General features: G+C 52.2%; 1 protein-coding gene and 1 long non-coding RNA gene across 2 annotated transcripts in view; one reads left to right on the forward strand and one right to left on the reverse strand.

The window, feature by feature from the left end:
- The window catches only part of LOC109373513 (uncharacterized), a 50623-nt gene that overhangs the window by 32370 nt on the left and 3163 nt on the right, over positions 1–15090 (forward strand). Inside the window, exons 6-7 of the long non-coding RNA XR_002122241.1 lie at positions 5636–5743; positions 6111–6249. This is a non-coding gene — a long non-coding RNA (uncharacterized LOC109373513). The remainder of the gene's footprint in view (positions 1–5635; positions 5744–6110; positions 6250–15090) is intronic.
- On the reverse strand, positions 6260–8389 carry PRR9 (proline rich 9). The gene has a single exon (XM_019627370.1). It carries the CDS (start codon positions 6722–6724, stop codon positions 6344–6346), a length of 381 nt encoding a protein of 126 aa, XP_019482915.1. The 5' UTR covers positions 6725–8389; the 3' UTR covers positions 6260–6343.

Consider the following 15090-nt stretch of genomic DNA (forward strand, 5'->3'; position numbering starts at 1 on the left):
CTCTGAAGAGTTTTCCAAAGGGCTTGCCCCAGTTTGCACTCCCACAGCCTCACCGAAGCTGTGTATTCTGTCTTTTTACTTTTAGCCATTCCAGTGGGTGTGTTGTGGCGTTCCTTCCACTGAGGTTTGGCATTTCTCTGATCATCAGTGAGGTTGACCACCTTTTCCATATGCCTGTTGGTCATGAACAAATGCTTCTTATTATCAAGGAGTGCAACATAAAGAGTTTCAAGACGTTGGGAGACTGGGGTATTTTTTCTAACAGCTTAAGACTAGTTTTTTTCTCAGACCATGTAGGGGAGGAAATCCCTGTCTTCTGATGCTATGACAGGGGAGGGAGTGGGGAGCAAACCCAGAGGGGAGACAAGGGCTTCCACGTCTCGTCTTTGCCAGGGTCTGCCTTGGGTTTGAGGAGAAGCTTGCTCTGTATCCAACGCACAGTTATCTGCCCTGATGGGGTGTGTTTCTGGTCATGGGCCTCTGGGGCAGGTGTCTTTCATGACTAGCTGGCATAAGCTCTTTTCACTACATTCAGGGCAATCTGTAAATAATTCAAGTGCAGGAGTTGGGGGGACTTAAAAGATTAAAAAAAAATCTAGTCCAAATTTCCTATAGCCTTCTTGGCTAGTCATTTGGCCTCTTCTTGCATACTTTAGTGATGGTGAGTTCACTACTGCAGGAGCAGGCCATTTTATTGCTGGGCATTTTATGCCTGAGATGAGAAGAAATCCGCCTTTCTGTACCCCGAGCTCATGGAGCACCCCTCCTTGCAGACACTCTGTCATCACCCTGTTTTCCTTTCTACATGTTCTCATTTATCCATTTGCTTAGTTTCATTTGTCTGCCGCATTCGTGTAAGCTCTGGGGGCAGGCACTCTGTGTATCTATTTTAGTTCACTGCTGTATTTCCAGTGCCTGGAACAGGGCTCGGCCCAGACAAGGCTCTCAGCATGTTTTTTTAAAGGGAAGAGTAGCCGTGGTGGAGTCTAGATTGGAGTCCCGGCGTCTGTTCCTGAATTCGTGTCCTGAACCACCATCATGGCGGCCCCCCGCAAGCCCCCACGTTATTTAACTCTGTTTTGCACACTGAGCCTCCCTCCCGCTGTCTTAGATGCTGCATCCAGCGTTGGCTGGTCCCCAGTGTGTGCAGCTGTCTCTGACTCAGGCGAGGCTGGATGTGGCCCAGTCAAGGCCCAGTGCCTCTCTGGCCAGTAGATGGTGCTGTTGGGAAGAGAAAAAGGAGTTCCCAAGGTTTTTGAAGGAGGGCAGGTTGGTTTGAAGACATGCTGGGGAGTGGGGGAGCTGGGTGGGGAGCTGGCGGTCCCATGGCTCTGGCAGCCCGCCAGCCTCTTTTTCCAGCATCTCCAGGTGGGAGGCAGGTATCTGTGGGAGAGCAGGAGTGGGCAAGTCCAGACCGGCCCACTGGCCAAGGTGTCCGGAGGCGAATGATGGCAGTGGGATGACACGGGGGAACATGGGGTACCCCCCACTATACTACTTCTCTGGGCCACGACCTGCCGGTTCTGGCTGATACAGGGCTAGCCTGGGCACTGGACTGTGGATCTAGTGTCCTCCACCCGACACACACACACACACACACACACACACACACACACACACACACACACACTGGGGCTGTCTGTGTAGGGGCGGCAGGCAGCGGGTGGGCACTGAGCCTTCTGGGCTCAGTTTTCCAGTAAGTTCTGCCCATTCCCACCTTGGGCTGTACATTCCTCCAGCATGAGCGTCTCATCTGCGTTCCCTCGCTGCTCCCACAACACCCAGCGTCATGTCTCCACATGCAGGTACCCAATTAGGGTGACCGATTTGTCTGGGTTTGCCTGGGACTATCCTAATGGTAGCGTGCAAAGTCCTGCATCCTGGCAACCCTCTCAGTCCCAGGAAAACCAGCATGGCGGGTCCCCCCATCCATGAAAGAAGCCTCTTTTGTCTCTGCCGCAGAGAGCATGCTGGTGGGCTGACACTGAGAGTGGTGCAGGCTCAGTGTGGCTGGCCCTGTGAAAACAGGCCAAGAGCACCACACAGCCTAAGTGCTACCATCTGGGACCTCATGCTGACAGTGACGCCGGCCAGTCACACACAAGGCAGCTTCAAGGGGCCACTGACCCCTAGGGACCAGTGTAGGCACAAGAACCCCAAACCGAACTGCTGCAAGCGTCTCCCTGTAAACCTAGAAAATGGGCTTGACGTCATGAAAGGCTTCCTGGAGGAGGTGAGTTTGCCAACATGGGTTGGCAGACACAAGCAGGAGGAGAATCCTGGTTGGAGGGAGGCAGGCGCAGGTGGAAAGGAGGCTGCGATGGGTTGTCAGGTACCTCACACATGGGCGAGATAGACCTCTCAGGCCCAGGATAGAAAGGAAGCCCAGAAGGTAAAGATGCAAGGAACGGAGGGAAGGTTGGGTTTGGGAGGCATGAGGGGTTACTGTAAGGTGCCACTCAGAGCTGAAGTGTTGGGCCCCAAAAAACATATTAAGGAAGCTCTTAAACTTGAAGATCCACTTCTATCACTTATCTGTCCTCCAGGAATGTTCTAGAGGCCAGAGTCATCCCCTCTGTCTCCTGCCCTCAGGGTCAGGTCTTCTGAATCTTCGTGCCCCTGTACCGCCTCTGCCCGTGGGCCCCAGTTCTGCCCAGGAGACCTAGATCAGTGAGCCGAGTCTCAGTGCCAGGCGGGCTAGTAGGGAGCGTGCAGTTCACTCTAGTTCTCCCCCCCCTTGTTGGATACCTCCAGGTCATGCGGCTATGACACGTCCAAAGGCAGCGCCTGGCACCAGCAAACAGATCTTCTTATGAGAAAGCTCTTCAACGGAACCCCAATTTGTAACTTCCGTCCATTGGTCCCAACTCTGTCTGTTGGAACCTCACAGAAATCCAATCCCTCCCTCACAAAAGCACTTGAAATACTTGAGGACAGCTATCCTGCCCCCTTCGGCATTTGCTTCACTAGATTACATAGATTTCAACAGTTTTCTAACATGAAAGTCCTCAGGCCACAGCTCTAGTCCATGTGCCCTCCCACCTGGGTCTCCAGCGCCTGGCACAGTGCCCTGGGCGTAGCAGGTTCTAGTCTACTGAATGGAGGGGTGAATCCACAGCACCCTCCTTTGAACGCCTATCAGTTTGTATCTTTTTCTCTTGGCACATGGAGCCCAGAGGTCCACTGTTATCACATATTGAGTTGCCTGTGTCAAAAACCAAAATCAAATCAAGTTAGAGAAAATTCAAAAGTTGATTGTGCAGACAAAAAACAAACCAAAAAACAGTTCGCGAAACTGGAGGACTTCCAGCCCAAAGGGGCAGAAGCTCAGAAAGTGAGGGTTACAGCTGGGTTTATAAAGATCAGTGAGGAGTGTTAGGATTGGCTGTAGAAGCCTGCATGCCTTTCCTCTTTGGCAGCTAATTGGCTAGGAAGCTATGAACCGAGGAAAGCTCAAGTTGGCTTATGGTCAGAGCCAACACTTTGGGGCTATTAGGATAGTTTTAAGTTTCGGTTATGTTGCTATGGCTGTTTGGTCTAGGGGCCTATTCCAACGGCCCAACGGTGGCTTCCGCGTTTGTTTTTTCTTTCACAGTTTTCAGGTAGAAGGTCTAACTCTGGGACTCTTTTTAGTAATGCCCCTCTCCCCTTTCTGAAAGGCTTCAGCACAGGTACCAACAGCTGAGGGAGTCTGTCTGCCATGTGCTTGGTCGTAGCTGTCCCCATGGCCCCGGTCTGTGGCCTTCAGGGCCCCGGGCCCAGCAGTCGCAGCCTAGGCAGGGGCCGCGTCAGGGCTGTGTGAGCACGAGGAAGGTGTGGTGGTTCCCATGACGGAGCTTGATGAGGCATGCTGGCTCCTTGATGTCTGTTCCTCTATCTGCAATCTGCGCGTTTGTCTCCTTGCCGCCTCCTGAGGCCTCCCCTGTAATCAGCGGGTTGTCCTTTCTCTGATATGGCTGGACCCTCCCTGCTCGTCAGCCCCACGCTTCTTCTCAGCATCTGATGTTGGATGCCAATCTGTGCATACCTTTAGTGCCGGAGAACAAAGACATTTCTTGGGCCTGAGCCAGGCCGGAGACACGTCCCTGAGCCTCCCTTGGCCCCATCAGAAGCCATACTGCTAGGAAGGCTCTCGGGGGCCTCAGGCTGGGGCCCTGGGGAGCAGCTGACTTTTGCCACAGCTGGAAAATGGAAGAGGAAACTTGTTCCAACCAGACGGGGAGGCGAGAGAATTGTGATTCAGGCAGCTGGAGATGTTCAGGGACGTGAGGTGTTCAGGAGATTTTGGAAACCTGTGCAGAGAAGCTCTCCAGCTCTGCAGAAACCTGCCAGCTGGTTCACCGGCATGTCTCTAGTACCTGGCGCAGTGCCTGGCGCTTGCTCCGTGGTGAATGAATGCATGAGAAGAAGACAGCTCCAGAAAGTGTTTTCTGTGTGCCCAGGTGTTTCGTGCAAGTGAGAGCTCTGTGCCGGAGTCCAGAGGGCCTCTGGCTAGAGACTTGACTGCACCACTTACTGCTTTGTGAGGCCAGACCAGTTCCTTAATGAAGGGGCAACGTGTGAGCCTCTGAGACTGCTGTCAGGATCCTGTCACAAAGTGCTAGGAGCCTAGGACCTGGCGCTTGCCAGCTGCAGACTCACTGAGTGCCTGAGGGCTCCATGGTGGGGCCTGAGCGCTTCTCCCAACACGTCCCCTGGCTTTCTGGCCTTAGCACATCTCAGATTGAGAGACTGGGGCGATCCCAGCACGGGAGGGCCCTGAGTCAGCCAAACAGCCCTCACTGGGGCAATCCTCTATGGGCTGAGGAGAAAGGGGGACCCAGGGCGTGAATGGGAACCCCCTTTCCTGCTCAGGAGGCTGGCCCTTGACATAGCCTTTGGGCCCAGTCAGCCCTCAGGGCACAGCTGAGGAAGCCGCTGTTGGTTCTGCTCTGTGCATCTTGCTGTTCTTTCTGTGCAAGCCCAGAGGCCACAGGCTTGTATTTCCTCCACAGCCGGAGGGGGTGCAGGGTGTAGGGAGGTGAACCCGAGCCTGGCTTTCCCGAAATCTGGCCAGATGGCCGAACAGACAGTTCTGGTCCTCGAGTCTGTGTTCATCTCAGGGGCACGCTTGGTTCTGCCTTCTGATAAGGAAGCCATGCTTGTAGGTGTCACGGGTTGACTGGGGACCCCTTCTTCCACGCCACTGCCCTCCTCCCCATTTTAGCTCTTTCCCCCAGAAAGCAGGGACCAGAGAGGAAAGACGCTGTAATAGAAAGAAGCCTGGGCCTGGGGTTTTGAGTGTGGGCAGATCGCAGGCCCTGGTGGGTTTTCTCGGGTGTAAAGTGTGTGCATAGGTGAGCCTAGGATACGTTGTGGGTGACGGTGGGGTGGCCCCGGTCCCCTTCAAGGAGGCCTCCTTCAGCATTGCTGTGAGGTCTGTTTTTAATTTCTACTCCAAATTCTCCAAAAAACAAAGCAAAACAACCAAAAAACCAAACCATACACACACACACACACACACAACGGAGAACGTAATTATCACAAGGACTGTAGGTGGTTGGGGGGCGAGGGGAGTGGGGCTGGGAGAAAGAGCACACGTTAAGTCAGGTATCATTCTTAGAATCAGCTTTATTCTGCATTTTACCTTCACCAGGGAGAAGAAGCAAAGCTGGAGAGCAGACTGGCCCGCACTGCCCAGGCACACATCGTGTCTCTAAAGAATGTACATGGCGGAAATGAGACCAGCTGTGGAGAACCAAGAGTAACCAGGACCCCAAGCATCCCATCTTGTCTTGCCTTGTTTTCTGTTTGTTTGTTTCATTTTTTACAGCACAACCAACATCCCAATGTCCAATTATTGACTGTTCTTTTTTAGAACGCAGAGATAAAATTTACCCAATTTTTTATTTTTGCACGCCACCCGCCTCTTTTCCACACCCACGGCGGTGGTGATCAGTACAAAGTCCATCAAAATTCAGTTTGTTTTGAGGCCTCAGTGGGAGGCTGGCACTCTGAGATGAACGGAGGCATCCTTGGCTGTTACCCACCCAGGGATGGGTGAATTTTTGCCCCAGGGGAGCTGAACCAGGCTTCCGGGGTCTCCCCTGATGAGCACCCTGTTCCCACAGTTGAGACCTCCTGCCAGACCGCCGAGAACAATACTTATCCACAGAGGTTGATGAAATACAGAGAGAACTGTCTTTAGAGACACAGACCAAGTCCTGGAATACCGAGGAAGCCCGGAGGCAAGAACCCGTGCACACAGAGGTAGGTACCCACGGGAGAAGGTCACCATAGCATGGGCTGGGGTTGCACTGTCATCTGCGGCCATCTTCTCGACCCTAGATGGCATGACGAGCCGCTACTTTCCCTTGCCAGCGGGGGAGCACTTCTCCTGGACTTTCTGTGGGCAAACCTCCACACACTTTGTCTGAGATAGCTCCTGGCATGGCTCCACACACTGAGGCGGGCATTGGTCTTGGACTTGCTGCGGGCAGCTGTCCAGGTTTAACTCCTGGCACTGAGGAAGACACACCTCCTGAGCTTGCACTGGGCACGTCTCTTGACAGGGGTCCTGGCATGGGGGCAGGCACACCTCTTCAGCCTTTGCCTGGCACTGCTCTTGGGTCTTTTGAAGACACGGAGGAGGCACGCAAGGCTGCTTGGTCTGCTGCTCGCTGAACGACATCCTAGGGCGAGTTGCAGAACCTGAAACAAACACATGATTTGCAATGATCTGCATGAACAGTACCAGGCTGGGGCCTGAGAGATGAAGGGTTGAGGGGGGGATGGGGAGTTAACACCCCAAGAACTCAGTTCTCTGCTGCTTTTTACCCCTTTCCCTTTTCGATCCCTAGTTCAGCTCCCTCTGATACCCGTTTACTAGGTGGGAATATCCTCATAGCTTTTGTCTGCATGTCTGGAGCCCCAAGCCCCAGTCTTACCATGGTTCTTTTCTTTCTGTTTGACTAATCTTATTGAAAATCCGGTGCAAGACACTGGACGGCATGCCCAGGCTGGTTTGAGAGGCCCAAGAAATGGCAAACGACTTCAAACACCAGCAGAAAGCACAGTCTAGCGGAGGAAGGGAACAGTAGCCTCAAGAAGACAGAGCAGCTAGGGAGAGAGGGCCCAGATGTCCCCACTTACCTGATGTTCAAAGACTCAGCAAAGAATGGGAATTGCGGAGCCCAGCCAGGTCCGGACTTTTATACGGTGCTGGGTCCAGCCTCCCACAGGTATGACGGGCCACGTGGGCTGAGGCCCTAATTGTGGAGTCACCATAATGAGCTTCCTCTGAAACTGCCCATAGTTTGAATCACTGCTTGGGATGCCAGCTAATCAGCTTCCACTTTGGCCTCTGGCTCCTCAGCAGACCTCACAGGGAGGGCCTCCTTTCAGACCTCTCATTAGAAGCAGCAGCAAAAGAATGTTCATAAAACGTTATCTCAGCCTGTCCTACCAGGACTGGGCTCCTTGTCTGCCCAGCGTGGCTCAGGATGTGGTGAGAGATAAGATCCCCCTTGCTCCTGCTGTCTCCACCCATGGGAAGGCTTTAGACCTAAGGCCTGGGGTCGGTCTGGGTCAAAGGCGCGGATGGCGCTTTCAGACATGTCCACTGGATGCTTCTTCATTGAGCCTGGAGAGTGACACTTCCAGCCCCAAGAAAGTCCCTGTGGTTCTAAGCACACAAAGGACCTCCAGCTTCCTGGAAAGAGTGATTTTCCTGCACAGAAGTCTTCAGGGAAATTGGAGTCATTTGTTACTCTTGGGCTGTGAAGTAGGATAGAGGAGAAGAGAGAGGAGGGAGAAGGCAGGTCGCCGTCATCATCTCAGCCTTGATTGCTGGCCCTTCTAGAAGTGGAGTGACAGAGTTTCCATAGTCAAGAAAACAGGGTGCAGCAAGGTTGTCGTCTTGCTTTCTGGAGAGCCTTTTCTTAGAGCTCAGGTCGGTCAAAGCCAGGGGGATGAAAGGAAAAGTTTCAAAGCAAACACACCCACTTTTTTCTCCATCCAAGTCTCCGTTTGGGCTGTCAGTTCTGTCTTGCGTGCCCGCCCTCTCTGTGCCTGTTGGGATCCTAAGCATTCATCAAGCTTCTACTCAAGTCTACAACCTTTTAAGAGCCTCTCCTTATTACTCTAAACCAGGAGTGACTTCACCTCTTGCTGAACTCCCTCCCATAGTATCTGTTGTTTGTGCTATGTATATGACATTTACTATTGTTATTCAAAATTCCAGTTATTTATGTACAAGATCTTACCACTCTCCTGGGTTGTAGGTTCCAAGAGGGTAGGGCTGTGCCATAGATAGAGAAAGTGGGAGGTAAATGATTATCGATTCATTAAAGAATGAAGAAGGTGGGGCTGGCCGAGTGGCTCAGTTGGTTAAGAGCTCACTCAAGAGTTTGAGCTCTGAGCAACAGCGGTTCGATTCCTGGCCCGAGCTGAGCTGCTGCTGAGCTGCCAACAGGTGGCAGGATGGCTCAGCTAAAAAAAAATAAAATAAAGAATGAAGAAGGTGAATGTGAGAGGCAACTGGGAGTAAAGGGGGATCTCACTCAAGGTCGGACAGTTACGTTCGCAAGCTCATCCTAGAAAAAGTGCTACATACCTCACTGCTGAATATCACTATCGTCACCTTTGAAGTACTCCCCTTGAAAAACTATGCACTGACGCCAGCGCCTAGTCCACCCTTCAAAGCAATTTTGGAACTCTTTTTCTGGAATGGCCATCAGAGCTGTCGTCATATTACCTTTGATGTCCTGGATGTCATCCAAATGTCTTCCTTTCACTATTTCCTTTATCTTTGGGTAAAGAAAGAAGTCATTGGGGGCCAGATCAGGTGAGTAGGAGGGTGTTCCAATCCAGTTATTTGCTTCCTGGCTAAAAACTCCCTCACAGACAGTGCCGTGTGAGCTGGTGCATTGTCGTGATGCAAGAGCCATGAATTGTTGGTGAAAAGTTGAGGTCGTCTAACTTTTTCACGCAACCTTTTCAGCACTTCCAAGCAGTAAACTTGGTTAACTGTTTGTCCAGCTGGTACAAATTCATAGTGAATAATCCCTCTGAGATAAAAAACAGTTAGCAACATCGTTGCAGCAAGTTCTCGAACTTCATTGTCACACCTGTATAATGGAAAATGGGAAAAGAGTCATTCTGAAAGAAGCCCCTAAATCATAAAGGGGTGGTCTTGAGCTTGTTTGCTCAAGTCGACCAATTTCCAGGGACTTTAAAGGTGACGACGGCGCCTTCACTTGAAGAGGTTTGTTCAGGTCATTTCCTAAGAGAGGTATTTGGCTAAAATCAGGAGTTCCTTCAAAGATTTATACAGTTTTTAGATGTTTGATCTCTAAACAGTTTTTAAAAGGTGAGTTGGGGAGACCAGGTGACCTTTTGGCCTGTAGGACTGGTGCACGGGGCATCGATGCAGCACCAGCCTGGGTCCTTGGTGTCCTTGTAAGACAGGTGTCTGGGTGGGGAGGGGATCAGAGGCTGGCCCAGGGGAGTCTTGCTGATGGTCCTGTGAGGGACATGATTTTCTGGAGGCTGGGGTAGCGGTGGGGCTGTGTTGGATGAAAGTGAAAAATTTGGGAGACCCATGGGTGTAACTGAAAAAACAAGGTCACTTGGGGAATCTGGGAACTGGGTGATCAGGTATAGGATGGGGGATTCTTCTCCTTTTCCTTCTCCTCCTCTTTTCTCATCTCCTCTTTCATGTCACCTCTTCCTCTTCATTGCCTCCATCTTTCTTGTGGAATGTTGTCTGTGAGACAAAGCAATTCTTCAGAGCCTGAGGAGGCAAGGAGTTCTCCATCGCTGGGTTTACTCATTCATTCTTTCAGTCATTCATGACCCTACTTTCAAGGGGTTCACAGTCCCATTGAGAAGACAGGCAGAGGTGAACCACCAGCCCCCAGAAGAAGGCCCCTTTCTTTGTCTTGGGTGGAAGGTCCTTAAAAGCTCCTGGGGGAGGAGGTGCCTGTGCTATGTTTTACTGGACACCAGGAATCACTCAGGCAAGGAGGGTGGGCAAGGCCATTCCAGGCAGCCTGGAGAAAGGAGTCCTTGTTAGGAGCCTGTTGAGATGAGGGGAGAGCCCAAGGCTGACTCAGGAAGGGGTGGGGGAGAGATTGGGGGAGGACACCTGCTTGGTGCAGATTTCCAATTTTTGTGCAGCAGGATGCATGAGATGGCCTTGCTCATGCCACATGCATTTCCGTGGCTTTGGTTGAGCCTAAGGAGGAGACCACACAGGGATGTGTAGGACAGTGGAGAAGCGTGTCGTGTTCTCGTGGAGGGGGGCTGAAGAGCCCAGAGTTCACCGGCTCCCCAAGGACTCTGCCTGACACTGAGCTGAGGACACTGAAGTGGGCCCATTGTCATCGCGAGGGGCCTTCCATGTGGACGAGGGGTCAGCAGAGTCACGGTCAAGGTCAGAGTGATGCAATGTGAGAAAGCTTTGGCTGGCCATGGCTGGTTTTGAAGATGGAAGGAGACCCCGAGCCAGGAAGGTGGACAATCTCTAGAAGCTGGAAAAGGCAAGGAAACAGATTCTCTCCAGAAATAAATAGAGCTCTGTTGGCATTTTGTTTTTAGCCCAGAGAGACCTGTGTCAGCCTTCTGACCTCCAGAACGCTAAGGTACCAAACTGCTATTGTTTTAAGCCACTCACGTAGCTTGTTCCAGCAGCAGTAGTAAACCCATACACCTTCCCAATGTCGGCAGCTCCGGAGGCTCCGGAGGAGGGAAGTCTCAAATGAAGAAGTTAAAATCCCAGGTTAGAGCTCCCTCATTTCAGTATGTACCTACTGGTCATGTCAGCTCCTCAGAGATGAACTTTTGGTAGTGCGTGGGAAGAGCTGGCTTCAGGTGCCCGCTGACTGCGGGTTGACTCTATTACATGGAGAATGTGTCATATTGGATAAGCTACTTAGCCCCTCTGTGCCTCGATTTCCTCTTGTTGAGAAGGGATAACACTGTTTCACAGATTTCTCGTGAGGAATAAGTTAGGGAACATATGTACCAATACTTGGGGCCACCAGGCTACTTAACACAACGTTAGTATAATCTATTCTATAGCGCACCACCTTCTTTTTTTTTATGAATTTATTTTTTATTTTATTTATTTATTTATTTTTTATTGTTAGTTTCAGGTGTACAGAAAAATGCAATAGTTACCCTTCCACCTTCTTCATGAAGCCTTCCCAATCCCCCCAGTTCTCCATCTCCTTTACTCTGTCCCCCTGGGACTCAGTCTTTGATTAGACATCTCTGCAGGAGACAACATCCCGTACTGAGGCCCAGGAGACCTGGGTCTGTCCCTAACAAGATGCGTGACCTCAGGCCAGTCCCTGACCCCCTCTGGCACCTGACCCCCTCTGGCCTTACTTTTATCATCCTTCAAAAAGGGAAGTTACACTAGGAATCAGTGGGGTCCATTCTAGCTTTGACATCCTGGGACACTGTACCTGCACGTCGTAATCTGCTGGGGTGTCTGTGTGACTGTTAAGTGTGTGGTTGCATGTGTAGGGAGGCCCTTCTTGACTAGGTTATAATCCACCCACAGGAAGACCGAGTCTTCTTTCTTCTGTGTGTGGCAGTGGCCCAGCTGGGCGGCTGAATGATCTGAGGTGACCTACGTTTTCTTAGGTGCAGAGTTGGAATATTAGGGTCTGAGACCTCAAAAATCAACCTTAGTGGCCCAGTATCTGGGGCTGTGGCTCGGACAGCTCTGGGGAGATGGTCCCACCCTACTTCTTATGATAAGGTGACTAAGTAGTTTCTCTAACCATCCGCAGCCCTCCAGCCAGACTGGGGCTAATCTGATTTACTGTCACCTGAGAGTTAAGATGGTTAGATTTCTGCAGCTGTCATTATTGGGAGCCAGGGCATAATTACACAGGGTCAGCAGAAGAGAGTCAGGTGCGTACAGGACGTGGCCTTTTTTCCCAGTCCCATCAAGTAACTATCTCCTTTGTTCAGATCATGCAAGTTCCCAGACTCCTCTGATTCATCCGGCTGGCCCTGTCTGCCGATGAAAGGGCAGCAGCTCTGATAAAGCTAAATGGTGCAGGACGTGGCTCTCCCCCCCGTTTCCTGGGAAGCAGGGGCCTCTGGAGAGCTTCCTGAGCTTGCGGGTTCCTGGGAAGAGCCCCACACTCCTCTCACTCCCCTTCCTCCAGTGTCACCCACATAGTCTGAGTCAGGGGTTGTGGGAGCGGCTGCGGATCACAGGCCAGTGGACCCAGACGGGACACGAGAGGCCACCTGATTCTATCTCTCTGTGTTAGCCCAGCACATGCTCCAAACAGGAGGCACAAAATTATGTATTGACTGCATTTTTTTAAGATGAGTGAAGTGAGGTGCAAAAGTGGTAAGGGTCTTATTTAAGGTCGAGCGGTGAGCTTGTGTCTGGATTAGGCAGTGGTCTGTGAAGAACCATTTAGGAGTTGCTTTCTGAACTTCAAGGGGGCAGCCAAGCGGTTCTTCCAACTAGTCAGTGGGTCTTAACAGTTTTGGGGGCATGAGGAATATGCATATGTACACGCCTTCACCTTCAGGGGGTCATGGACCCCAGGCGGAAGACCACTGACAGGAAATGGGGAGAAATGATTTCCAAATTGTTTAGGTTTGATGTTGGTCTTCAATCCTTCTTCCTTTTGTGTCTGGGTCCTGGCTCATCTTGGCCTAAATTGGGGTTGGAAATCCTATACTTGTGCAACAGCCAGCTCACCGTGACTTTGGAGCTTTGCTTCCTTACCTGGACACAGGTCTGTTACGAGCCACATCCGGCTCTCATATTCACTGATGCAGAAGTCCCCCTCTGTCACCTGCTGAGATTCGCTGTCTTGTCTCTGGGGGCCCAGCTTGGTAAGAGGGTAGAGGGGATGGCCCTTAAATCCTTTGTCTTCAGAGATATTTGCCCTNACAGCCAGCTCACCGTGACTTTGGAGCTTTGCTTCCTTACCTGGACACAGGTCTGTTACGAGCCACATCCGGCTCTCATATTCACTGATGCAGAAGTCCCCCTCTGTCTCCTGCTGAGATTCGCTGTCTTGTCTCTCGGGGCCCAGCTTGGTAAGAGGGTAGAGGGGATGGCCCTTAAATCCACTTGTCTTCAGAGATATTTGCCCTCCTTTCCTATAATTCGCTGTTTGTCCATCACCCCTGCTGCTTGCCACAGCAGGTGGCAAGCGCTGTTGCAGCAGTCGGTGACAGGTGACAACTCCAGTGTTGACCTAGGTTCTCCAGCATTTTGCATCTTGGCCTTCTAAGTTGAGTTTCCCACGCCAGGGGCTTTGCACCTGTCCTCTTAGTCACTCCGCTCCAAACCTTGATGAGACTTTTCTTCTCATTTCCCCCCACGGAGGGCCAACAACGTGCCCGGACTTCACAGCTGGGCGTGGAGAGCTCACTTGAAAGCCATGTCTGTGTGAGGACAAGCCCTCTCCCTCACTTCAGCCCGCTGCTTTCCCAGTGAGAAATCTGCCTGGAGGCAGGCTGGATGGGGGAGGCCAAGGGGAGGGCAGGCAGGATCTGATCTTGTGGCCTCAGGGGAAAGCGACCAAAGCCAGGGATGCCTTTATCTCAGCCCATATTCAGCCTGTTCCCCCCTCTCGCCCCCTGAACTCTGGGAATGACACCGCGTGGTGAGGGTCAGGAGCACAGCGGCCTGGGGCTCAGCCCAGAGCCACCCCCGTCCTCTTTGGAAAAGTGCCTCCAAAGCCGCTAACATTCACTCATTATTATAGAATGTCCGCTGTGTGTGCGGGCAGTCTCTGTTCTCAGACAGCCTACAGTCCCGTGGAAACATGGCCAGAATATGGCGTGGGAAGCGTGATAGGTGAGAAGGGCATGGAGGCTCTGAGACCACAGAAAGCCTGACCGGCCAGTGGGTGGGAGGTGGGGGCAGCTTCCTGGAGCAGGTGGCCCCCGAGTTGAGTTCAGGGATGAGGACCTGCCTATGTGAGTCATTCAGAGGAGGATTCAGTGGGAGAAGGAGGGATGATGGAGGAGAAAAAACAAGTGTAAAGTCACAAAGGCCAGAAACTCTGTGCTGTGTGCCAGGAAACGCCAGCAGCCACCTGTTGCTGGGAGGCAAAGTTCCAGAAGGAGAGAGGGAATTGGCAAGACGAAGGTAGAGAAGGAGGCAGGGCCCAGATCTTGAGGAGTTTTGCATGACAGGTTAAAACATTTGAGCTGTTTTCTAGGCAAAGAGGAGCCTTTTAAGGATTTGAGGCAAGAGTGTGAGGTGTACACATAGATTTTGAGTTTTTGCACATCCCACTGGCTGGCTTCCCCTGGGGCGGGGAGCAGGTGAGCTTGGAGCCTCCGGAGCTGGTTTGGAGGCTGAGTGGTGCAGGCCAGAGATGACGACCAGGGCATTTCCTTCGAGCCTGGGAGAGCACAGAGCTCTAGGGGCCAGGCGTCTGGGGCCTCACGCAGCTGGAAGGCGGGTGCAGCTGCAAACGCCCCTCTATGCATTTTGCGATCAGCGTGCCTCTCAGACTGTGTGTGTGTTTGGTGATTGACTGTGTTATCGACCTGTTTGTTTGCTGAGCACCCATAGCTGTGATGCAGAAGCAGTTATGACTTGTCATCGTCCATAAAGCCTCCCAGGATGGGTCTGTGTGTGTCCCAGCTGGAGTATTTGTCATGTGGAAGCAGGACTGGAATGTAGGACAGGACAGGTCACTGGTCGCTTCCTGCCGTCTCCCCGTTCACACGTGGAGGTGGGGGATGCATGCAAATGACCTCTACAGTGGGTTCCTTCCAGCTTCAGAGCTTCCAAGCAAGACATCCCCATGGTTCTGTGTGGACCTCGCATAGCACTGGCCCGCCTCACAGCTGGTCCCCACAGCTGGTCCCCACAGCCGGCCCGGGTTGGGAGGGCTTAGGAGACCTTTTGCATGGGGGCTGTACACTGCTTGATTCTTGAGAAAGCACAATGCTGGGGGGGGGGTGGTCTGTGGTAGAGTCTCCTCTGTCGCCAGTCTAATGGACCCTCAAAGCTGCGGTTCCATGAAAGGACAGAGCCTGGTCGTGTCCCATCCTGTTATCTCTGAGCCATCAAGCCTGGCGCTGCAGATTCTCTCGCGGTGCCCTTTT

The sequence above is a fragment of the Hipposideros armiger genome, unplaced genomic scaffold (genome assembly GCF_001890085.2).
Source record: "Hipposideros armiger isolate ML-2016 unplaced genomic scaffold, ASM189008v1 scaffold_729, whole genome shotgun sequence".
NCBI lineage: Eukaryota > Metazoa > Chordata > Mammalia > Chiroptera > Hipposideridae > Hipposideros > Hipposideros armiger.